Source organism: Esox lucius, chromosome 8 (assembly GCF_011004845.1).
Source record: "Esox lucius isolate fEsoLuc1 chromosome 8, fEsoLuc1.pri, whole genome shotgun sequence".
Taxonomy (NCBI): domain Eukaryota; kingdom Metazoa; phylum Chordata; class Actinopteri; order Esociformes; family Esocidae; genus Esox; species Esox lucius.
Window position 1 is genome coordinate 6,457,140 of NC_047576.1, and position 25,896 is coordinate 6,483,035.

A 25,896-nucleotide genomic window follows, 5' to 3' on the forward strand; every position below is an offset into this window, starting at 1 on the left:
CCAAGCTGAAATTAGTTAGCACACTTGCCTGCCTATCTCATCTTTTCCCTCTGGTCTTGTCTAGTGAGGACGTCCATGGTTTTTCCAGCTGCCCCAGGGTTTCCCGGACACCTGGGAGCGACGACGCAGGCGGTGCTCCTCTGAGGGGTCGTGGTCTGCCTCCTCTGGCCCCCCAGTTCTCCCATTCAGAACCCCAGCAGAGTAGCAGCCGGCCGGGATCAGCAGGCTCTGTCGGCGGGGGGCGGGGTGAGTGTGAAACTGTGAAGCTTTTGCGCCTCGCGGTTCTTACTCTGCCCACACACACTTTGTGTCTTCCCTCTGTCACACTCTCTCTCAATCTTACCCTCTCTCTCTCTCAACCTCTCATACCCAATTTCGTAACCTCTATCTTTCACTCTATCTTACCCTCTATCATGCTCTCTCTGTGATATATTCTCTATCCTTCACTCTCTATCACACGGTCTCTCTATCAAACTCTATATCATAATCTATCGAACATTACTCTCTCTGTAGTACTCTGTTATACTCTCTACTATACACTCACCGGCCACTTTTTAGCCACACCTATCTACGATTGGGTAGGACCCCCTTCACTCTGCTTCAAAGTTAGAAGCCTTCAGAGATGCTCTTCTGCTCACCACAGTTGCTCACCACTGCCTGGTCAGCTTGAGCGAGTCTTGCCATTTTCAACTTGAGAACTGACACTAACTTGGGCCATATTTACTAGCTAATGCTAACTGTCGTTAACTTTACTAGCTGATGCGAATGGGCACCAACTTTACTAAACTGACGTTAACTGGCTCTAATTTAACTAACTGACGCTAACTGGTGCTAACTCTACTAACTGACGCTAACCTGCGCTGATTTTACCAGCTGACGCTAACTTCCTCTAACTTTACTAACTGATGCTTACTGGAGATGTTTTATTTATCGTCCTGTTTGCTAACTGTAAAGACTGTAATGCTTAGTGGAATACATACAGTGTATACATACCACAGCCAGTCAGCATTCAGGATTCAAACCCCACGGTTTATAAGACAACGTAAACCATGGGTGTGACATCACATCACATTCCTGCTCTAATTCCATTAGTAACAAATTCATAAGAACAATAAGGAATCTTGGGGGTTTGTGGCACACGGACAATATACTGTACCACAGCTATGCGCTACGTCCAGGCAAGAACAGCGCTTGGCTATGGTATATTGGCCATAAACCACACCCCCTTGTGCCATAATCCTTACATATACCATCAAGTTTGCACAGCTTTTTTTGATGCAAGTGAAACACTTGAGATGTGTAGAGGCCTGTTAGCCATTCATACAACTCAGTCCAGTTTCTTCCTATCCGACACTTTATTTTCGCATGTCCGGGACAGCGGTTAATGTTGGCTCTTGTTGAGCTATCCTGTGTTGGGTGCTTGCCGCTAGTCTTATTGGCTAACGATGCGATGTTTACCGGCCCTTCGGCACACCAGGTGCGGAAGTGTCTGGGAAGGAGATTCTCATGACAGTCAGAGTTACTTAGCGAGGTGGTGCACAGACGACGTGGCACACAGCCAAGAAGACCAACATGGCTGTGACCAGAGGAGTTGGCAGGTGAACAAACAGACTGAGAAGTCAGTATAAGACACACACACACACACACACACACACACACTGCCAAGGGCTTTTTTCTGCTCCTTATCTAAGTGGTCTCAGTATCACGACAAGGGTAGAATTTTCCTTGTTTTGGACAGAAAGAAAGAGTACTGTCTTAACTTAGCGACTCTAAACTCTAGGACAGTGGCTGATGTGGAGAAACAGCAAGTCATTTCACAGCGCGTCATAGCTACAGTATGGGTACTGGAGATGGCAGATAACATAGACAATCACATTTCAAAAGGATTTGAAAACAATTTCCTGCACTCCAGTTCAACAGATCATCCAGTAGATGTTATGGGCATAGTTTTCAAAACAACGTCAGTCTATAATGTCTTAACAACATATATATTTAGTTTTACTTTCCTCATAGTGCATTGATTAATATACTAGAGAGAGTGTGGGTTTTTAGTTTATGTAACTTTCAACCAAATTTATCATCAAATTTCAACTTTTTGTAAATGCCATAACATATTATTTTCATATGTTTGCATTATTTAAAGGTGACCACGCAGAAAAATGCTCATTATAAAAAAGTATAAAAGCCATTAAGGAAAGATTTCATTTGAAACCTCACAAACAGTTTGCTATTATTGCAGTTTTCCTAATGATATTCTCTTGTTTGGTCTTTTTGTGTTGCCAGTCTCAAAGTACTCAAATATACACCATACACACTTTCTAAATATGCTACCTAAAGGTAACGTTTACCACCTAAACAGTGTAAAGCCCAACATCAAACCTTGAGAGGCTCAGCATGGCATTTCTATGTTCTTTGAAGAATCGTCACCATGCCAGGAGGATTTGTCCTAGATTGGGCAATGTGTACGTACTCTGTGGTAACTACTGTTCTGATAAAGCTGTCAAACGACTTGATTAGACAAAGTGATCAGATGATGGTCGGACCTTCTGATGTTTCTGCGCCGGTATCTAAGTCACTAGATAACATCTCCCTTCTCTCGCTCTCTAACTCTCGCACGCCTCTCGTTCTCCCTCTCTCTCTGTTCTATCTGGATCTTAAATCACATTTAGAAGGGATTTGCCTCTGGTCGTTGTGCCCGATGGCTTCCTGGAAAGACAACAGTTCCCAGTCCACAATGTGTTTTCAATTCATTATGGAGGTGGGGGAGTTCTCTCTTCAGGAGAATCGTAGATATGACTCCATATGGTTGTGGATGGTGTAGTAGTTTAACTTGTGGCACAGTGGTATGTGGTACGTGGTATCTGATGAAAACCCAATACCTCAACTTTTATCTACATTCAGTTTTTTATTCTTATTGTTCTTTCATACTTCTCCTTGTACTTCATACTTAACCCTTTATACTTCATAATATCATGCGTGCATGGGTTATAAATTAGTCTTATTCATCCCCTGTAATGACATAGTGGCTAAAGGGTGTTTGTTGATAAGTGTCTGGTGAATGTGGCCATCCAGATCAGGTTTATTGGGACACACTCCTCTGACGGATGGAGGCACTTTGTAATCTACCTGGGAGGAGTTAGTTACCCAGCCATGTTTAACTGGGAGGAGTTAGTTACCCAGCCATGTTTAACTGGGAGGAGTTAGTTACCCAGCCATGTTTAACTTGGCAACCCACCCACCCTACGGTGCTACACCAGCAAGGGCTGACATTTTAGGGAACAAAGAGAAACTGGGGGCATCTTTTTCTCTGTTTACACCGCAAAACTCTCATCGGTTTCCCCTGGAAACCATATTATCCTGACCACTTACAAAGCAATACCTCTCTCTCTCTCTCTCTCTCTCTCTCTCTCTCTCTCTCTCTCTCTCTCTCTCTCTCTCTCTCTCTCTCTCTCTCTCTCTCTCTCTCTCTCTCTCTCTCTCTCTCTCTCTCTGTCTGTCTCTCTCTATCTCTCTATCTCTCTCTCTCTCTCTCTCTCTCTCTCTCTCTCTATCTCTCTCTCCCCCCCCTCTCTCTCTCTCTCTCTCTCTCCCCCTCTCTCTCTCCCCCTCTCTCTCTCCCCCTCTCTCTCCCCCTCTCTCTCTCCCCCTCTCTCTCCCCCTCTCTCTCTCCCCCTCTCTCTCTCCCCCTCTCTCTCTCTCTCTCTCTCTCCCTCTCTCCCCCTCTCTCTCTCTCTCTCTCTCTCTCTCTCCCCCTCTCTCTCTCTCTCTCTCTCTCCCCCTCTCTCTCTCTCCCCCTCTCTCCTGAAGCCGGTGACAGGACCCCAACAGGTGGACAACCTTGCGCATGCTCCTGAAACTGTCTATGGTCCGCGTGACAGATGGGAAAGGGATGTGTATTGAGGAAATATTACTGCATTGTCCAAAAGAGGCTCCATTGTTTCTTCTTTATTCATGGAAGGTGCTGCCAAGCTCTGCATAGTAAGCCTGAGTGTGCCCGCGGTTTATGCTGTGGGATTTACTTTTCAAAAACAGGGACATTTCAGAAAACAGTTTTACGCTGTCTGACGCGGGTGTGTGAACTGCAGGCAGTGGATGAAGATACACGTTGAATATGTTTGAGAAAGCTTATGTCCAAGTCGTGGATTGCTCCTCTGTCACATGGTGGTGTAGACCTGATTAATGACTTTACACTGGGATTATTTTATTGCCAGTTGGATAACCATCAAACAGTTCCTTAGTCATCTTTTCTACCCCGCCACACAGCCAGTAGGTTGACATGATCCAATCAGAAGTTCCCAAGACCTGATTATACTCAACAGCAAAATATGTAGCCAAGTATAACAAATGGTGATTTTTCAGTGTTTAATTAGCGCTGTAAGTGCAACTTCTGTTTCCGTTTTTGCCACAGTAGTGGTTCCCTCCTGAAATCGACTTCCAGGCAACCACGTTGACATGTTTATAGACTGATTCATGAAGAGCACCAGTTATCTGCAATGGTGTAGGGTAATGAAATTGCCCAACATCGGGCCAATAAAGTTGTGTTGTCTGCACCTCTTAATCAGAGTTTCCTCGGCACACATCTACTACATTCTTAAGGGGCAAGTCTTCTGGGGGAGGCCATTAGCTTGCTTGCTCAGATATATAATTTGCTTTAATTAGGTAGCTGGGAAGTAGGGCATATTTGTTTTTCAGTTTTATGTCACTGGGATTGTTTTTGCTGGAAGAGCAGCAGTTCCTGCTAGTGTCTTGCTTCTATACGGAGCCACGCCTCACAGTGTTGATATTCTCACAGTCCATATCCTCACAGTGTCCCTCCCACAATGCCATCTTTGAATGGAAGATGCTCCATGCTCTTCTGAGCAATATGAGGTTAGTGCTTATGTAAAAATAACATGTTTCATGTCCCATGTCACCTTTTGATGTCATGCATGTAGAAAGTGCTGAGAAAGTGCTTCTGAAGGTGGGAGGTCTCAACCCAGTTCTAAATGGGCACTAACGATCATGATGGCTATGGTAATGTTCTCTGTAACGCCACCTAACCAGCCAAACCCCAGCCCCTATCCTCTGGCCACCCCCCCCCCACCCCCCTCCCTCACCACTCTGCTTTTCCTTCTGCAGGCAACCAGTCGAGCAGAAATTGAGACCGGTCAGCCCAGGCAGCCATATCTCCCGAGGACCATCCAGCTTCCTGTAACTCCATCCAGGACGTGATAAGAGCCGTGGAGACGCTGCAGATGGACCGGGACTGGAGATGTGGACGGAGAGGGGGCAGGGAGAGGTGAAGGGAGGAGGGAACAATGTTCAGGATTGTGTCTCAGAGGGCCCCGTCCCTACACGGGCACAGAACTCATCGGTAACACTACACGACTCAAATAAGCACAACAAACACTTGAGCCGCTCATTGCCCGGCCGGTCCAACTGACAAGTGCTTTCTCCTCCTACCATTCTCTCTCCTGCACTTTCCTTTTTTCCCTGGACATTGCGGGACCAGCTATTATACACAGAACTATAATGCATTGCGATTGTATGTCATTGGATGAAGTATACCAACGCTGTCATCCCCTGGCTGCACAGTGGATGAAAGGGTCGATCAAGGGGCTAACGGTTATTCACTTCCACAGGTGTTACGAGAGGTGTTCAAACTGTACAGTGAACAGCGTTCCCGGGAGGTGTTCAAACTGTACAGTGAACAGCGTTCCCGGGAGGTGTTCAAACTGTACAGTGAACAGCGTTCCCGAGAGGTGTTCAAACTGTACAGTGAACTGCGTTCCCGAGAGGATGCGGCCTTCACTGTCAGAGATGGAGTAATGAAACAGGCAGAGTAGATTCTTAGGGAAGAGGATTTCATTAATGACAGGTCGGATGTAGAAGGCACAGCAACGGACGCTGTAAGAAAGTCAGTACTATCTTCCGATCAGCCTCTTACTTTTCAACTTGTTAATTGAGAGTGATGTTATGTAATGAGTAATTATAGTGACATATACTAATCCCCATATATATGTGTGAGTGAGTGCGTGCGCGCATGTGTGTGTGCGTGCGTGTGTGGTCAGTAACTATTACTTTTGTTTTTTGCAGAGTTATTATGCTGGTTTATATGTGTGAATTGTTAATGTTCGTGGCTTTTCTCTTTTCAAAGGAAGTGTCGACTAAATGAATGCAACAGCTTTAATTAGCTTTTTTTCTTGTGATTTACATTGAAAAGCTGCTTTTGTTTGAATTTCATGATGTTTTACTATGTTTACAAGAAAGACAGGCTTTGATGAAGTTCTTTTGTCCTGGTAATGTACACACTCACATACAGTAGTTAATAATTTTTTACTTTTACAATTAAAAGTATATTCCTAATTTTATCATCACAAATGCATTACATATCATCGTAGTAGTGTTACATATACTTGAATCTGGGTGACATTTGAACTACTCTTAATCTCATCTTAATCTTAACATTTGCACAGTCTCATTGATGGTTTACTGTACAATTTATTTGTTATAGTTTGCTGATGTTGTGTTATGTATTTTGAAAGCCATTCATTTTGTTTTTGTTACATTAATTAAATACATTTGTTACATTAAATTGATCTTGTCATTCATCCTCTAGTAATAGGCTCACTGCAATGAATGGCACTAAGAATAAGGATGTTTAATGTACTCCTGGGACAATCCAAATTGTTCACCCCTACCCAAGTTCTCTTTATTTAAATTTGCCATTCTTAATAAAATAAGTTGACCACGTGTTGTATACAATGCAAATGGTTAGATGTGTCTGTCAGTTTTGGTGGTGCACTGAGCTCTTGGTCTGACAAGGAGACTGGGCAGCTTGTAGTTGGTCACCTCTGATGCTCCCAAATGCTGCCCTTTTTCATTAACCTCTCATCCCCTTTTAACGTCTACTTGTTCTTTCCTTCCATACCCTTCTCACTACCTTCTAAGGCTTTTAACAGCCTATTTTAATATGATTTAGAATGTGAATCCCACCAGGTCCTGGCCTGTTCCTGATGAGAGCCTTTTCTCTTCCCGTCTCCAGAGATTATTAAACAAGGAGAATGCCAGTCATTAAACTCTGGAGAAACACTGAAAGATAGCCACATTTATTCCATCAGTTTTACAATTCTCTTTTAACATATAATCCTTGACACATGCAGAGATACCTAACTGAATATATCCTTCCTGAACTATTGATGAGGAGGTTATTACATCCATTAAACTGGGAGAGGTCCAGATTAGATAGGTTCATAAAGGCCGGCCAAAAGATACTAGCAGAGACTCTAGCCGACTCTGTATTTGTTCTAGAAAAGGAGCTTGTAAAGGACCTTCTCTGATTGTGGGGAGAGGTTGATAAGACACTTCAGTTCTGTATTTGTTTTTTGTTGTCTTGGTCAGTCTATTGCGTAACACAAACTCTATTTTCAGTATCTGGTTTGGGGGTATGGGTTTGCTCAACATATGCAAAGTCTGGGAATCTTTCGGGTTAAAAGAAGTGCAGGTTAGCACAGGCAAAATCCAAAAGGAAAAAGTGTTTTAGTCTGCCTTAAACCAGACAATGAGAGAAATTCACCTTGCAGAAATGTCAAAGGTGCCCAAGAATGAGCCTGGCGGCCACTGCCAGTTCAATGCCTGGTTAAGCAAATCTGACCAGGTTTACACAACACAATACTTCACCATCAGCCAGTCATTATAAAATATTAGATATTGCCTGAGATAAGCTTCTTTATAAGTTAGGTATCTGAGGTAAGTCAGTGAGCATCCATCAGCCTAGAGGTTCAAAGTCAAAGTATTGGATTTGTTAAGTGCACTGGATAACACGCATCATTCTGTGACATGGCAAGTGAAATATATAAAGCAAATCTAATAACAGAAAATGCTAAATATACATAACAATAGATCAGTGTTGCTGGTTGAGAAGTCTTATGGTTCAGGGGTGAAAACTGTGAGTCTGGAGGGGCTCTAGTGCTCAGGGTCAGTGCCGATCCAATGGCAAAGGGAGCTGTTAATTCCCAGGGTCCTGAGCTTGGGAACGAGCTTAGCGGGCACAGTAGTGTTGAATGCTGATCTGTAGTCCACGAACAGCATCCTCACATGTGTCACCCTTTTCCAGGCGGGAGAGGGCGGTGTGTGTCGTCATGGCAAAGGCCTCGTCTGTGGGTCTGTTGGGGCGGTATGCAAATTGAAGGGGGTCCAATGTGTCAGGAAGGTTGGAGCTGATCTGGGTTCTGACCAGCCGCTCGAAGCGGGTTATATCATCTTTTTATGACTTGATCAAAATTATGCTAGACTGAATCCCAAGCTGGGGGAAAGGTATTTAATTTTCTCCCTGAGTGTAATAGGTGACTCAATGTCTAAATCACTTCAGATTAGTGACCGCTAAATCGTGAAATTTGATCTTTTCAGTCACATTAGCTGTCTGTTTTAGTTTGAAGGTCTGGGTTAGGATTCATCTTAGGGTAACGGTTGAGGTTCTTTCTGAAGTGTTTTTCCACGGTTGATGCAGAACAGAGGGCAGATTGGTTCCAACTTCAGTTTGTGGCTGAGGTGCCTTGCAGGCACACATTCCAGGACACCTTTGTCATGCAGGCATTCACCTTCCAGCACCACAATGACCAAGAATACTGTGAATGGCTTTGAGTGGCCATTTTAACAGTTTAAAAATGTAAGTCAAGCCATGAATCTGAACACATTGGCGGAGCCTGAAAGGTTTGAAAGGGGAAAAACATTTGGCACAATCCAGGGGTGCAAAACTTTGGGGACACAACAGTTGCTGCCAAAGGTGTTACTAACAGGTGTTGGCTTATGGGGGTAGGAGGTAATATATTTTCAAATCAAAGTATTATTGTGTTTGTGAGGATTATTGACGAAAAAATATGTCAATCACACTTTGTAATGCTTGTGTGTTTGTGTGTGCGTGTGTGTTTTGTCTTCCTGCATGCACTCTACAGAATGTTGAATGCACATTTCTAATGCACCTATATATCATTTGTCCAAAACATTTCTACAGTTTATGTTTGTCTTTTAGGAACAGAGAACTGTATAGAGTTTAGATGTTTCATCGATGACAAAAATATTTCCATTTCGCTCCACTGGGCTTCCTCTTCCTGTGAGAAGCGGACATTTAATGGATTTGTATATAACCAGTGTTCATTGAAGGTGAACATTGCCCGGAGAGGAATCAGACTTTTCAAACTTTTCAAACCACATTTTTTGGTGGGTAAGAGTGGTGCTGTTGATTCTCCGCAGTCGGAAACTGGCTCTATGCCACACAGGACTCCCACGCAAAACTCTAACTGGCACAAGTGCCAAGAAAGACTTCCCAGCCTCTAATAAGCAAGACGCATTGTTGTGCCATTGATGAAGCCTCTCGTGCGCTGGAGGAGATATGCCTACGAAATGATTGCCAGCTCCAGATAGCTCAGGAAATGGTGCATGGTGACACAGCTAATTTTGTTTGGCTGCGGGGCTAGTCCCTGCGCCGCTTATCGATACCCTGTAGGCAGGGGCGTTGGACTGGGGGGAAAAGGGGTACTAAGTATATAGGGCCCTAATGTGTAGAGGGGCCCTCAAAAATGTTTCAATCTTGAATAAAGTGGGGAGGGGCCCTCAGAGACCGCCTATGTACAGGGCCCAGAATTTTGTGCTACATCCATGCCTGTAGGTGATAGTTTCATTGCCTCGGTTAATGCTGCGGGCTGTGTCACTGGTTTACTGCACAATGCGAGGAAACGAGTCGCTTGTGGCTGCGTGACGCACTCTCCAGGTGGCCGTGTGAACCCAGGGCGCGAGACACAGCAGCGTCGCTCGGCGTTCGCGGAGACTGAGGAAGTTGGCTGTTGCCTATCAAAACTAAAGTGTGGAGGGAGGAACGGTGGGAGGGATTGTGGAGGAAAATGTCAGGAAGAGACAGTTTAACCACATGATATTCCCAATTGTTTTCAGCAACGGCATGGGTTTGTATTGTGTACTGGAGTGGTCAGTGGATCCCAGGATTTACACTCTTTTCCAGGAGGGTCACATTGACCTCTCTGTAATATTGGGGCGGGTCATCTTTCTGTGAGAGATATAACCTTAAATAGGGTTACATTTATCCCCTAAAACCTCCGCACATTTAAACTCAAATAAATAATTCAAATGACCACTTTATCCTGACAGCAACAACGCTAAGAGTTTGCGAGAGACGACGCAGGCCCGTCTGGGAGCAGCCTACAAGTGGATCATGGCTCCACAGGACCACGTTGTGCATACAGTCCTACAAGAGTTCATTATCCTTGTAAGTTTCAACATGAGGGGTCTTTCTAAGGTCTCCCTGCTGTTGCAGCGGTTGTTTGTGAGCTTCAGGTGTTCGCTGAGCCCACAGAGATCCCCCGAGGGGCCACCATCTGGGGGGGGGGGGCCTCCATGACACAAGACTCACTGACACCCACTGGTACTCCTTCAGCTGTGTTTATCTCTCGCTGATAAAAGACGACGCCAGGCCTTTGTCTCTCCGGCTGTCTTCGTATCATGACCCCCCCGTCGTGAATCCACGGCGGTGTCGAAGCGCTTAGCCCCAATGGCTTCGTGCAACCCTCCCCAGAACTGTCTCCTCTGACAAAATGTGAAAGTTGAGAGAAATCAATCAATATGTCAAGCAATGTCCTCAACCTTGCAAGTCTGCTTTTCATTTCCTGCTTTTTTTTTCCCTATTTAATTTTGGTGTCTGAACTGTGCTTAAGGCGCCCATACTCAAGGAAGTAATGAGCTATAGTGTATTTGACCCAATGCTTGCAAAATAACAATTACCTGGAGCTTGACAGTGCCTACAAACTGTTTGTAACACACAACTAACAGGAGTAATCATACACGTTGTCAGCTGTACATGTGTGTGTGGGTCTTGGTCTGACCGGTCTGTAAAGTGAAGCCCGAGGTTATAATATGGACATTCACTCTTTGTCACAACTGTGCCTACATCGATTGAAAATTAAGCGGGCAGCAGTTAATGGTTTCCTCTGGTATTTTCCATCCTGCCTTTGGATGACATCAGCACACACACACACAAATTATTATACATTTTTTTATCCTTGTTGGGGCCTGACACAAACCAAGAAATCCATGGTCCCTGTTCCATAACCCTTATCTAGCCCTACCCCTTATGGTGACTGTATGTTCTTTAAACCTTTAACCGGATGTCTGCTTCTTTCCTTCAGGGAATGTGCTGAAAAACCTTCTGACAACCAGTCTTTCAGGTTTTATTATATTTGACCCACATGTACAAGTCGACCTGGAACACACAGGCTCCTTCACTCACTCATGCAGACAAATGCACACACGCAGTTTAGAGAGACGTGGTGTCTTTGATTTGGTTACATATAAATCCAATAAAACATTTACAATATGACTTCTGTTTTGGTGTATGATGCTTGTGCGTCATTGTATATTTCACAGGTCTTCAAAGGACATACCTGTAAATGATTGGCAATGTATTAACTAAAAAGCCTGATGAGGAAATGAAATCCTTTTACCCTAAATGATGTGCCATCACTGAAACGAAACAATCAAAGTGTAGCTTTCGGCATATTTCTATGCTTGGATTGCTTTTAAAACCCTGAGGTCGACGCCGGTGTGTTGACAGTAACCTTAGAACTAACGTTTACTAAACGTTGGGCTGGTGAATGGGTATGCAGAGTTCCATATGGGGGAGCTGTTCACGTTGGCCTCCTGTTGACAGGTTTCATGTGGCACACTGTGACTCCTTCTGCATTTCACAGAGGAACGTCCTCAGTGGACATGGGAGAGAGGCCATCTCCTTCCATACTAGCCGGTCCTATCACTTCTGCGTGGGACAAAGGTGTTCCTGGCCAGTTCCAGTCCAGCCCATGAGTGTGACAGACTAACATATGACTAACACTTAGGAAGAGACAGGCAGACCACTAATCCCCTTTTGTCTCCTTATGTACTCAGGTTATAGACAACGAATGATTACATCGTACTTCAACCAACAAAACCGTTCCAGGCGGCAGGTGCTAGGTTACCATTTCATATTGACAGAGTTCGTTTTGAATACCCACCAGTGCTAATTCACTTCCTCATTGTGAGAGAATTGACCGGAGGCGATGGAAAATGGGATGTTGCCGAGGAGTAGAGGTAGCTGAGGGCTTGGAGATTAGGCTGTGCTGAAGATGCTAACAAAAAATGTTAAACTTGTCCTGTCAACACCAAGGTTTCCATTACGTTTCTGTCTCTCTCTCACCACCAGATTGTTGATCAGAAATGAAGGCCTGGGGGGGGTGTGGGGGGAGGGTTGGTGGTGTTACTTGCTGTTAGGGGCCGGCCTTGCGACTGCACAGCTACTTATCAGAAAAACGAAAACCCCAGCAAACGACAGGATGCACATGGCCCATGGAGAAGGATGGCTGGTTAAATCCAGGAAATGGAAGAGAGAAAGAGAGGAAGAGGGGAATTTGGGACACAGCTGGGTTCAGATTGAAAAATTCCTGTTTTGAAGCTGTTTTTTGTTCTCCTTTTTTTCTTTTATCTCAAAAGGACATCCAGGGTCGATGCAGGGAAAGTGTAGTCGTAATCACCTTTATTGTCTGTCAGTGTGTTCACAACCACGTACATGAGATGGGCAGCACGTCATAATAACCAGTATTTACCCTGTTGCTCTACACAGACACATTTCGACCGGTGCCTACTTCAGTATACAGGGTATGTTGTCAGGTTCCCATGTTGTTAGGCTTTTACACAGATCTCCTATGTGTTGAACATTACAAGACATTGACATTTGCCCTCTTCTTGGATCAGCACCCAAGGCTCTGGTGATGTCCTGACATGGGCAATATCAAAACTTAATAAGATCAGGACAAAGGCTGCATTGTTTATAAGTAGTTAAACAGGGTCTATATGACAGGTGTCAAAATACCCGGCTAAATAATAACTGATGGCGACCATTCCTTTAAAATCATCCTTTGAGGCCATTCCATTCCTTTAAAATCATCCTTTAAGGCCATTCCATTCCTTTAACATTATCCTTAAAGACCATACCGTTCCTTTAACATTATCCTTAAAGACCATATCGTTCCTTTAAAATCACATCACAATCAAGATTACATGCTGCCTCCAAGCAGCAGAAATGTGTAAATTGATTTCTATGCTTGGATGCTGTATCAGTTAACAAATAATGGCAATACTTTTGTATAAATAGGGTTTCTCCATGTAATTGTCAGATGCCCTTATACTCGCTCCACTTTGCATACCATATTAAACCCTGTTGACTTTCACAGTATTGCTGTTGACGCCCCAGACAATAGAAAAGACATACACAGCTGACCACTAACAAAGCCATTGTTGTGTCAAGCAGCTACTTATGTTTAACTATAGAAAATAATTTATGATTTTGATCATCACTAAATGGGTTATGATTCAAATTAATGTTATAAATATTGTTAAAGTGTTGGTGTGCTACGAATTGTAATAATAATAAAAAACAATGCAAAAAAAGAGAAATATGATAATATTATGCTAATATTTGTTGTATTGATATAATACTGAAAGAATATATAATTTCTGTGGTTTAGTATTTTATTAGGATCCTTGTTATCCACTGTTCAGGAAGCAGCTTATCTTCCTCAAGTCCAAACAGAAATCAAAATACAATAAATAATAATGCCAAATAAAAACAATAATGCAATCTGCACTGTAGCCTAAAATACTACAGTTAGGTGCAGACTTATTTGGACACTGACACGATTTTTATAATTTTGTCTTTGTACGCCACCACAATGGATTTGAAATGACTTTCAGCTTTAATTCAAGGGGTTAAACAGAAATATTGTATGAAAAATTTAGGAATTACAACCATTTTCATACACAGTCTGCATCTGTCTTCAGTTGTTGTTTGTTTGTGGGTCTTTCTGTCTTAAGTTTTGTCTTCTGCAAGTGAATCTATGCTTGATCGGGTTGAGATCAGGTGATTGACTCGGCCATTGCTCTTCTTTGCCATAAAAAACTCCTGGGTTGCTTACGCAGTATGTTTTGGGTCATTGTCCATCTGTAATGTGAAGCGCCATCCAATCAACTTCGCTGAATTTGAGCAGACAATATGTCCCTATACACTTCAGAATCCATCCGGCTGCTTCTGTCTTCTGTCACATCAATAAACACCCCATGCCATCACACTGCCTCCACCGTGTTTTACAGGTGATGTGGTATGCTTGGAAAGGCATGAGCCATTCCAAGCCTTCTACATACTTTGATCTTAGTTTCATCTGTCCAAAAAATGCTGTTCCAGGACTGGGCTGGCTTTTTTTAGATTTAAAAAAGAAAAAAGTATAATCTGGCCTTTCTATTCTTGAGGCTTATGAATGGTTTGCACCTTGTCGTGAACCCTCTGTATTTGCACTTGTGAAGTCTTCTTCACAAGTGCAAATAATGATATTGGGTAATGATATGTCTATCTCCTGGATACTGTTCTTCACTTGGCTGAATGTTGTGAAGGGGTTTTTCTGTACCGTGGAAAGGTTTCTACGATCATCCACCACTGTTGTCTTCCATGCACGTCCAAGCCTTTTTGTGTTGCAGAGCTCACCAGTGCATTCTTTTTTCCTCAGAATGTACCAAACTGCTGATTTGGCCACTCCTAATGTTCCTGCTATTTCTCTAAAGGAAATTTATTTTGCAGCCTAAGGATGGCCTGTTTCACTTACATTGAGAGCTCCTTTGTTCAAAGCAACAGCTTCCAAATGCAAATTCCACACCTGGAATCAACTCCAGACCTGCTTAATTGATGATGAAATAAAGAAGGAATAGCCCACACCTCTCCATAAAACAACTTTACTTTTGGTCCCTTGAAAAAGAGGGGGCTACATATTAAAGAGCTGCAATTCCTAAACCCTTCCTCCAATTTTGATGTAAATACCTTCAAATGAAAGCTGAGAGACTGGTCTTCAAGCCCATATTCATTATTTAACTGTAACTTGAAAATTATTTTGGTATACAGCCAAAATAACAAAACTTGTGCCAGTGTCCAATTATTTACGGACCTAACTGTGTGTCTTTACAGTCCTCGATCACACCTCTTGATGTTTCTTTCTGTTGGTTTTTGACACACTGTGTAAGAGGAGCCATCACAGAAGACTGTCTCTAACTGACTGAATGACTCAGTGACAGAATGTGTGTCTGACTGACTGAATGACAGGATATGTGTTTGTCTGACTGACTGACTGTCTGTCTGACTGAATGACAGGATGTGTGTCTGACTGACTGAGTGACTCACTACCCATTGTTAAATGGCATGGTTAGAGATGCAGACATCCAATGGACTGGCTACCGAATCTGACCAGGGCCCAAGGTAGATTGGTTAATGACAAGCAGGCCACGACCATCCGTAGTTACACACAGGGCCCGCCCACACTGATATCACCTACAGGAATCCAGTCCTGACCACTTCACACAGCCGAGGTGCCCCTTGGCCCATAAATAGCTGCTCTTCAAGACCCCTACACCAGCTCACCACTGTCACATGTACCCACGGGCCGGCTGAACTAGGCCTGGCTCATTGTTCTAGGTCCAAGTGGTCATGGCTCTATTTAGTGCTGCCTGCGTCCCATCTTCAGTTCTGGATTCAGGGCACTGTAATAACACATCCGGTGGCGTGCTTTTTGTGGTGGTGAAGTGGGTCGGTGCTACGAGCCAACTGCCTGAGCAGACAGCTCCGGAATCCCTTGGCACGTTCACACCCGGCACAGAGACCGACAGTGACCCTGTCAATCTCTTGATTGCGTTTCGCTGACCTTTGCTCTCCGTCTATATCCAAGTGCACTACATGGTTCTCTGTTCTGGATCAATTGCAATTTAGGCACACTTCCTTTGCCACATGTCACTGTAAAGATGTGCCGTAGTCTGGGTGTGATGAAATAAGGTGGTATAGTGGTCTAGGGTGGTGTAGTGGTCTGAGGTGGTGTAGTGGTCTTGGGTGGTGTAGTGGTCTAGGGTGGTATATTGGTCTATGATGTAGTGGTCTTGGGTGGTGTAGTGCTCTAGGGTGGTGTAGTGGTCTTGGGTGGTATAGTGGTCTATGGTGTAGTGGTCTTGGGTGGTGTAGTGCTCTAGGGTGGTGTAGTGGTCTTGGGTGGTATAGTGGTCTATGGTGTAGTGGTCTTGGCTGGTATAGTGGTCTTGGGTGATGTAGTGGTCTTGGGTGGTGTTGAGGTATAGGGTGGTGTTGTGGTCTAGGGTGGTGTAGTGGTCTAGGGTGGTGTAGTGGTCTAGGGTGGTGTAGTAATCTAGGGTGGTGCAGTGGTCTAGGGTGGTGTAGTGGTCTAGGGTGGTGTAGTAATCTAGGGTGGTGCAGTGGTCTAGGGTGGTGTAGTGGTCTAGGGTGGTGTAGTAATCTAGGGTGGTGCAGTGGTCTAGGGTGGTGTAGTAATCTAGGGTGGTGCAGTGGTCTAGGGTGGTGTAGTGGTCTAGGGTGGTGTAGTAATCTAGGGTACTGCTGTAGCATGAGTTCAGTTACAACCCACTGCTTGTTCAGGGATCCTGTATTTCCACTAGTCACGATCATAAAAACACTCAAATCACTAAATGCCTAGAAGGCCAGCGTCCCGGAGTCGCCTCTTCACTGTTGATGTTGAGACGGGTGTTTTGGGTGGACTATTTAATGAAACCGTTGTCTGTTTCTACATCTAGACACTCTAATGTATTTGTCCTCTTGCTCAGTTGTGCACCGGGGCCTCCCACTCCTCTTTCTGTTCTGATTAGAGACAGTTAGTGCTGTTTTTTGAAAGGAGTAGTACACATCATTGTACAATATTTTCAGTTTCTAGGCAATTTCTCGCATAGGAATAGCCTTCATTTCTCAGAATAGAGAGATTTCAGTTTTCCGAAGAAAGTTCTTTGTTTCTGGCCATTTTGAGCCTCTAATCAAACCCACAAACGCTGATGCTGAACATACTGAACTAGTCTATAGAAGGCCAGTTTTTATTGCTTCTTTAATTACCAAATACCTTTAAGTGTATCAAAATAAACTCCAAAATACAGCAGCTGCACCATGTATCAAAATAAGCAGCAGCTTTTCTCTGCCTAACGAGTCATGCGATAAATCTGACATCTGACATAGTTAATAACCAATCTAATATTCACATATCCCTGTGATCACCCCGATGAAGATTAGTTTTAAACTAACCAACTCTTTAATATTTAACTCTATCCTAATTTAGTTGTTTGGTGTTTGATAATGAAGGGACTACTCTGCATCAGCAACACTGACTCAATGACAGTCATTTATAAGAAAACAACTGATGACCTTTATTCATAGCAACTAGTCTCTAAGTAATTAATCTTTTGATTGTTAATCATAAATATAATACTAAATTATGTGTGAGACAGTCATTCATGCAATGGTATGCAAAATCCTGATCATACCATACAGCTACTTCAATAAGGGTACAATCATTTAGCAATCAATTCTTTATTTATCAATCATTGGACACCTATTTGGAAGTTGAAAATAAAAAATTTAGCATTTTGTCAACAATTATTAAACGATTGATATGTTTTCATTTTAAATGTAGCCAGAAACATAATCAACAAGTAGCAACAGAACTTGTCAAGGAGGATTAACCCAACTCCAACTACTGACTCTATTGAGAGCCTCAGAATATAGGTATAGAGGACACAAACACATTAATAGCGTAGTAAGATTAATTTTCTGTTCAGATCTCAACAAGTCTGGGCAAATTATTGTGTTGGTACCAATCAGAGGCCGCATTTTTATGATATCATCATGTAGACTCCTCACAAAGTATTTTACAGTGAAGCGCCATCCAATCAACTTCGCTGAATTTGAGCAGACAATAAGTCCCTATACACTTCAGAATTCATCCGGCTGCTTCTGTCTTCTGTCACATCAATAAACACCCCATGCCATCACACTGCCTCTACAAAATACAAAACACTTTGTAAACACAAGTATTTTGATACAAAATATGAAACAATTTTCATCAACCCTATCAAATACAAATGACCAAATAATATTTTGTATTTTAAATACATATTTTAAATACATGTATTATAAATACTGCCCATCCCCGTGTACGCCTATGTAGATATTCCATAGAATATCAGCCGTTTCCAGCTACAATTGTCATTTACAACATTTACAAGGTCTACAATGTATTTCTGATCTATTTCATTTTATTTTAATGGAGAAGAAATGTGCTTCTTTTGAAAACAAAGACAAATTTGAAGTGACCCCAAACTTTTGAATAGTAGTGTATATTGTAAACATTATATAAATGTAAATGTAAGAGTAATGGTATTTAGCATTTTTGCTTCCCTGGGAACCTTCTTAGGATCCATGTATGACATTGTGACCTCTGTAGCGTACTGTGACTTCTGTAGCGTACTGTGACCTCTGTAGCGCACTGTGACCTCCGTAGCGTACTGTGACCTCTGTAGTGCACTGTGATCTCTGTAGCGTACTGTGACCTCTGTATCGCACTGTGACCTCTGTAGCACACTGTGACCTCTGTAGCGCACTGTGACCTCTGTAGCGCACTGTGACCTCTGTAGCGTACAGTGACTTCTGTAGCGCACTGTGATCTCTGTAGTGTACTGTGACTTCTGTAGCGCACTGTGACCTCGTTAGCGCACTGTAACCTTGGTAGTGTACTGTGACTTCTGTAGCGCACTGTGATTTCTGTAGTGTACTGTGACTTCTGTAGCATACTGTGATCACAGTGTTGTATTAGTGTGGATTATTCACATGCTTCAGAACAGGCCTTTAGATTTACTGCCATAAAATGGACATCAGATTGCATGTAACAGTTTGAACCGCTTGAAGACTTCAGTCAATATATAAATAGGACAATAAAATATTTTTATAACCTTTTGATATATGGATATGGATACTGACTGTTTGCACTCAGTGTTTAATGGTAGGTCCCCATGGGAACAGGCTACAGGTGAGACATTTGAATCTGTTGCCCTGTCGTCACTTCAATATACAATCAACACAGAGTATTGGCACCATTCATGAAATCGAGCAAAAGTGAATGCAAAAAATAAACAACACTAACAGTTAGTCATTTATTGGGCTCAAACATAAGGAAGAACCACATACTTTTATTTCAACACAAGAAAGGAAAACGGTAAGTTATTTCGGCAAACACCGGTTAATGAAATGAAGGGTGCACTTATTTATATCACATTATGAAATAGCTTTTTTGTATCATCTTTCAGTGCGATGTGTTAAATTTAGCTAACTTTATCTTTCAATAAAGTTTAAGTGAAGTCTGTATATTCATGTGTCCAAATATTTTTAAAAATAGTCAACTTTCCAAGGGGTGTCTTTACTTTTTCACATGACTGTGGCATAGTGTTTTGCGCTGCATATAATAACAGCTAATAACATGGCACTTTTTTAACAACAAAGAAACAATAATAATAATAATGTAAGTAACGCTTCTTAGTTAGTTATTAAATATGAATACATATTTATATGATGTGTGTTAATATGAATGTGTTATTATGTTGATTATTATAATAATTTCTTGCTGCAGCCAGACCACAGCTGTGTCAATGAAGTTCCATCTGGAGACAGCTTTGCCAAATCAGAGGGGGAAAAAACATTCTGTGCTTTGTGGGTCTTATTTATTGATGGAGATGTGATGAAATCAAAACATGAACTGAAGACAGCACCAGTGAACACAACTGATGGAACTATTGAATACCACCTGTCTGTGATTGAATTAAAAAAAGTGAGCCATGTTAGCTACCACTGACGAAACAGTAACGCGGCTGCGGGGCAACGTTTTGGCTGTTCAGTTCTAAGCTAGCTGCAGTCAGAATACAGTTACGGTGGGTATAGGCGCCCCTGGGCCCAGGTCATTCACAACGACATTATGAATCCCAATGGAATTAATTGGCATGTCACGTTATTTAATGCTTGCCCATTTCCAAAGGGGACCGTTAAAACTACTTACTGGCTAGTGTACCTGGCTTGACAGGATAACTTACTAGAACTGTAGTTTGTTACCCTGCTTTACTATCGGACGAAAGGTCTTGAGGCCAGAGCGAGAGTATGACGTCAATTTGACATGCACTGCATCCCTTCTAGCTATGGCTGGAGTGGTACACCGTACTACAGCGATGAATTACTGCCCTAGTACTCTCATACTTCCTGCCTCTATTTGCATACAGCCTACGTAACGTGGCTTGTGCTTATAAAGGCAGCGAGGTTCAGAGATATTCGCTATATGGCTTTCATGCCAGTCTTGTAGGCGTCGCTGCAGAGAAATTGTGGCCAGAGGGAAAGTACAGTTTTGTTTAAATGATTATTCAAACTTTTTTGTGAGGGAATGGACTAATTTCTGGCGTTTATTTGAGAGGAATTTACTCAAGCAAGCGACCCCATTCCATCTCATCAGCAGCTGATATTCCGCTTTAAAGCGCACTCGGGTGAACTGGTTTGGAGCCATCCCATTGGTATCAGCAAACGAAAAAATGTAAATATACAACCGTGTGATGTCCTGCATTGTAGGCTGTTACTGTTATTTTTGTTGATTATGTGGATATAGGCCTATTCGTTTTTTGATTGCGCACAAATGTTTTCTATTCACCATTTAATCGTTGGAAGAAGAATGATGCCAACTCCGTTTCCAAAGTAAATCAGAAAGACAACATCGTTGTCAACTATAACAACAAGTAAAAAAAAAAACTATTCTGCAAAGGTTACAATTGTTTACTAAAGCCGAGGCAAGAAGGCAGAGGAGGGTGGTCGTAGTGTGGCACAATGCGGACTCCCTGGACACAGCCTTTGCCATCGGCTATTGGCCATATAACACAGTGTATTATTGCTGTTATAGACCTGTTACCAACGCTATAAAGACCGCGAATTTCTTTTCTCCCGTTAACTGTCTCATATACCGCGTTTTTCAACCAGTCACCTTAGATTTTGATAACAGGTTTTATTAATTCCTAGCAATACACGTATGGAATACAATATTAATTCAAACAGTTTTAGATAATACTTTCTAATCTAGACCAAAGAAATACTTTTTCGCCAGACCCCCTGCAAAAATGTGAGTGCGTCGAACTGGGAGGGTCTGATGGGATTTTATTCTGTTATTGCACCTTTTCTATCATATAACTGTCGGAATTGAGTTTTTATAAGGAAACTGCCATATGATCAATGCACTTGCTGAACGTTTCTAAACTTTATGTATCTTTGTATTGCTATTTTAAGTGTAATATGCTCATTATTGTCTCTTCCCTTTATATAGAGTTCATTTGTATTTATTTTTTTACATTATGTGGTTTTGTGTGTTGTCTGGTCATGTTGAATTTGAATGCCTTGGAGGCCAGGTCAACAATTAAATCAAAATGGACTTACCCGGTTAAATAACTGTTAAATGAAATTAAAAGTAAATAAATTAGAATATTTTAGTAAATCAACTTTCTATTTTTGGGCTTTACATAATAATACATTGCCAGACCATTAACTTGAAGGCAGAATCATATTCCAGTCTCTAGGGTGTAGTGTCAAAGCAGCAGTTCCAACATCAGGTGAATATCAAGTTCCAATATCTTTGAATATCTTCTTATGGAACAGCTTTAGGAAGTCTCAACCTAGTGTCATATCTTTTTAGGCTATTATTCAATTGCATCTGTTGTCCTGACTAACAACCCCCTCTGTCTGTCTCTCACCAGGCTGACCACTAGGGACAAGTGGAGGGTGTACAAACGGATGTGTGTCATGTCCTTACTGGCGGTTGTTGCTCTGACATTGGTCCAGAGAGGGGGCATCGGCATCGGGGCGCCCTTCCAAATCGAGAGGCAGGCTCGCATGGAGGCTTCCTCCAAGGATGGAGAGGACAAGAACCTGCAACATAAGGCGGTCCTCTTTGCTGGGTCCAACACTTTTTGGAAGACCAGCAAGCACAAACAACCAGAGCCTGTCGCCACGGACACCACAGAGGAGCCCAGCATGACACAGGAGCAAACCATCCCCCGGACCTGGGACGTGTCCAGTGTCAACTGCAGTGCCAACATCAACCTCACCACCCAGGACTGGTTCCTGGGCCTGGAGGCCAACTTCAAGCAATTCCTGCTGTATCGCCACTGCCGCTTCTTCCCCATGCTCATCAACCATCCGGAGAAGTGCTCAGGCGAGACTTACCTGTTCATGGTGATCAAGTCCATCATCACGCAGCACGATCGCCGCGAGGTGATCCGCAGGACGTGGGGGAAGGAGCAGGTGGTGGACGGCAAGAAGGTGAGGACGGTCTTTCTGCTGGGGACATCTAACAACCAAGCTGAGAAGGCCAACCATCAGAAGCTCCTGGAGTACGAGGACTACATTTATGGAGATGTCCTCCAGTGGGACTTCCAGGACAGCTTCTTCAACCTAACCCTTAAGGAGACACACTTCCTCAAGTGGTTCTCCACCTACTGCGCCGACGTTCACTACATCTTCAAGGGTGACGACGATGTCTTTGTCAACGTAGAGAACATATTTGAGTACCTGGAGACTGCGGCTCACTCCAAGAACCTCTTTGTTGGCGACGTGCTCTTCAAGGCAAAGCCGATTCGCAAGAAGGAGAACAAGTACTACATCCCTCAGGCACTTTACAACAAGACCCACTACCCTCCATACGCCGGGGGGGGTGGGTTCCTAATGGATGCTGGCCTGGCCAGGAGGCTCTACTGGGCCTCGGACTCTCTGGAGCTGTACCCCATCGACGATGTATTCTTGGGCATGTGTCTGGAGGTGCTGCAGGTCACACCCGTCAAGCACAATGCCTTCAAGACATTTGGCCTGGTCAAGAACAAGAACAGCAAGCTCAACCGAGAACCCTGTTTCTTTAGGAGCATGATCGTCGTCCACAAGCTGCTGCCACCTGACCTCATAAACATGTGGAACCTGGTGAAAAGTGATCTCATCTGTTCACAGAAAGTGGAGATGTTATAGTCTGTTAGGAACTGGGAACTCTAGCGCGAGAAGATGGTTTGTACTCTTGAGTGAAAAATGTTCTTCAGAGTTTTTTTTTGAGCATAGACAAAGTTCTTTTGAAGAACCCAGAACTTTTAGGGATCCCCCACAGTTTTAATTTGAAGGACCCGTAAAAGATCCTCTGGGGACCTTTTATGTTTAGAATGTAATGGGTCATTTGGAGTGTGAGGGAGGAGAGGGGGAGGAAGGTGTTCCCTTTAAGTTGACATCCAATTCAAATTCTCCTTTTTCCGGAGAAAGAACAGGACAATATATAAATTTTGTATTTATACCTGCAATGGAATTAAATTATCTGGAGGTGTTTTACAATAAATGTTTGTGGCTTTGGAAATACATATTTTGATGTCATTTCGACATACTCTTTAGGTCAACAGGCATATTCAAAGATGCCACACCAAGGGGGTTGAGGTATTGGAAGACTTCTGCAGAGAACAGCAACCTGCCCTACATAGTCACACATACTTTTGACTCTATACAGAATGTAAAACAGCTTTTTCATTTGGACCAAGCTTTATCGATACTGTAGTAACAGGGAGCTCATAAGATAGGAACAAACAATGTCTCTACCTCAAATATCTCATTTTAAAACTCTACTCATATGGATAGTCATTAATAATATCTTTCTTAACTATGCAGTGATTTTTGAAGGCACCAATATTTTACAATGTAAATAGTAAATGTTTGGTTTTACATCTAACCTTGCAGCCCATTGTAGAGAAATATGTCACTTTGGGCGACTGCACTGCAGTGGGTGTGTTTAACTATGAAATGAAACTTGATCTGGACTTCTAATAGTGTAAAATGAAACTGACAAAGACGTCCAAATTAATTTGTATGTACTGTATGCGTCCATGGATTCGAATGTGCTGATATACTTGACCTGAATTGAGTTGAAGGTTTACACTGAAACTGTGAAACAAATAACTACTGTCGGTACATGTTTGATGTGTTTATTTAACAGCCATGCAGACCAGAGGGCTGCCAGAAGGTGTTTGATATTTAATTAATGTGGGGGAAGGTTTAGGAACTAATGACAGTGTGTAAACACCATGGTGCCTAATGTTTAGAGCAAGGTGATTGTGTGAATGATGTACATAAATGTAAAAAATCTAAATGTATATAGGTTTAAAATCATATTTGTGAATAAATACTTTAAATTAAAAACAATGTGAGTCTTACTTTGTGGTTGTTATTAGATTGCGTTAGATTACTGTACTGAAATCCTGGACACAAAATGCAAACAGGTAAGCAAGGTGTTAATTAACTGTTCATTGTACTTAATTTAATACTTCAGTTTATATCAACAAGATTCCTTATTAAATCAGTGCTGATTCCACACTTGAAAACCAATGTAAATAAATTTGGGTTTACGTACATAACCTTATATATGTACAGAATGATAGTTGGATGGCCTATTAGAAACACAGGCAAATATTAACCAATTCTGTTTTGAGGTCTCCACAAAATTGTCCACAATGTTTAGTTCCAGAGATGGATACCGCACCAAGACCAGGATGGTGGTAGTTTCCATTGTTTATACAGTAACCAAGAATATAAGACAGCAGATAGCTCAGATTTTAGAGAATTTGGCCAGTAACCAAAAGGTTGCTAGATTGAATCTCTGAGTTGGCAAGGAGCGGTTATTTCCCCGAGTAAGGCAGGTAATTAACCAGCACGGTTTATAATTAGGTTTAGCCTGGCCCGGGGGCGTGTAGGTGACCAGTAGGCTTGAGACTGTCCACCCTTGCTGTCTTGCCAGGTGGGCTCTCGTCGTCACTGGGATGCCCTCCCTCCAATGCCTTTTGGGGGAAGAGTCACTGGCTTGTTGTTGACTCTCTGTTGCGCACTTGTGCAATTAGGCTGTACGCTGCTGGCAATACTCGGCCCTCTTTCAGGGTGGTTGCGGTTGAAGGGGGGTCCCTTTGGTTGATGCCTGGCAATGTGGGTGGATTGATTTCCTGCCTGATGGGCCCTGTCTGGGGCCTCCCCAGGGTAGGGCCACAGTGTCGCCGGACCCCCCCGTCTCAGTTCCAAGGTGTTACGCTGCTATATTATTGTGCTGGGGGATATGAGGAATACACTTTCTAACTTTTCTCAGTCTCCTCCAGTTTAAAATTTTAGGAGGAGATGAGGTCCTGGTCCACACCTGCGGAGTACCTGGTTTGGGGGGCCCGTTGCTGTCCCTGTCCTTGTCCACCTGGTCATACTTTTGACCTAGTCTAGAATCAAATAGACTCTGGATTTAGCCCAGAGAAATGTATTTATTATTCTAATTGGACTCTTACCCCTCTGAGCCTGGGTCCTCTCTAGGTTTCTTCCTAAAATTCGGCCTTCTTAGGGAGTTTTTCCTAGCCACTGAAATCCAACACTACTGTTGTTTGCTCCTTGGGGTTTAAGGCTGGGTGTCTCTGTAAAGCACTTTGTGACAACTGCTGTTGTAAAAAGGGCTTTATAAATACATTTGATTGATTGATTGATTAACCCTAATTACACTCCAGGAGCACAGATTGGGGGGGGGTATACCTGATACATTGTGATACATATGTAGATTTGATCACACATACCCATCATTCTACTTGATATCATGCCTCAGGTAATGACAGACAACCTAGGAAGAGATAGTGGGATGTGTGAGCTACTGTGTCTCTCAAAGGTATTCAACACCTATGGACTGTCAATATGGATTTAATTAGATCACTGAAATTAAGAGTTTTTGCCAATAAAAAAAAAACATGCTTCATGAATGTTCTCGGGATGATGTGTGGTGTTAACATAATGTTTTGCATTGTGGCCAAAAAGCTCAATTTTGGTCTCATTGGACCATATAATCGTCCTAAGATTTGCTTCTTTTTGCCACTCTTCCATGAAGGCCACTTTTGTGACGCACGCAGGCTTTTTTTGAGGTATGCACAGTCTCC

General features: G+C 42.8%; 2 protein-coding genes across 8 annotated transcripts in view; both read left to right on the forward strand.

Moving 5' to 3' along the window:
• Positions 1-6,750, forward strand: part of LOC105026919 (lisH domain-containing protein ARMC9) — a 39,134-nt gene extending 32,384 nt beyond the window's left edge. For 5 of the 7 annotated variants that reach the window (XM_010898718.4, XM_013135046.4, XM_020049164.3 and 2 more), the window contains one exon: positions 65-3,413. In XM_010898718.4, coding sequence (XP_010897020.2) covers positions 65-428 — 364 coding nt within the window. In that variant the 3' untranslated portion in view covers positions 429-3,413. Of the gene's footprint in view, positions 1-64; positions 3,414-5,118 lie in introns of those variants that run through there. The other 2 variants (XR_002197094.2, XM_010898722.3) reach the window with 2 other exon arrangements.
• Positions 6,751-20,212: 13,462 nt separating this feature from the next.
• Positions 20,213-24,130, forward strand: b3gnt7 (UDP-GlcNAc:betaGal beta-1,3-N-acetylglucosaminyltransferase 7). Its single transcript, XM_010898716.3, has 2 exons — positions 20,213-20,471; positions 21,676-24,130. Coding segments are annotated over exons 1-2 (1,263 nt in total). The 5' UTR covers positions 20,213-20,469; the 3' UTR covers positions 22,937-24,130.
• Positions 24,131-25,896: the final 1,766 nt, after the last annotated feature.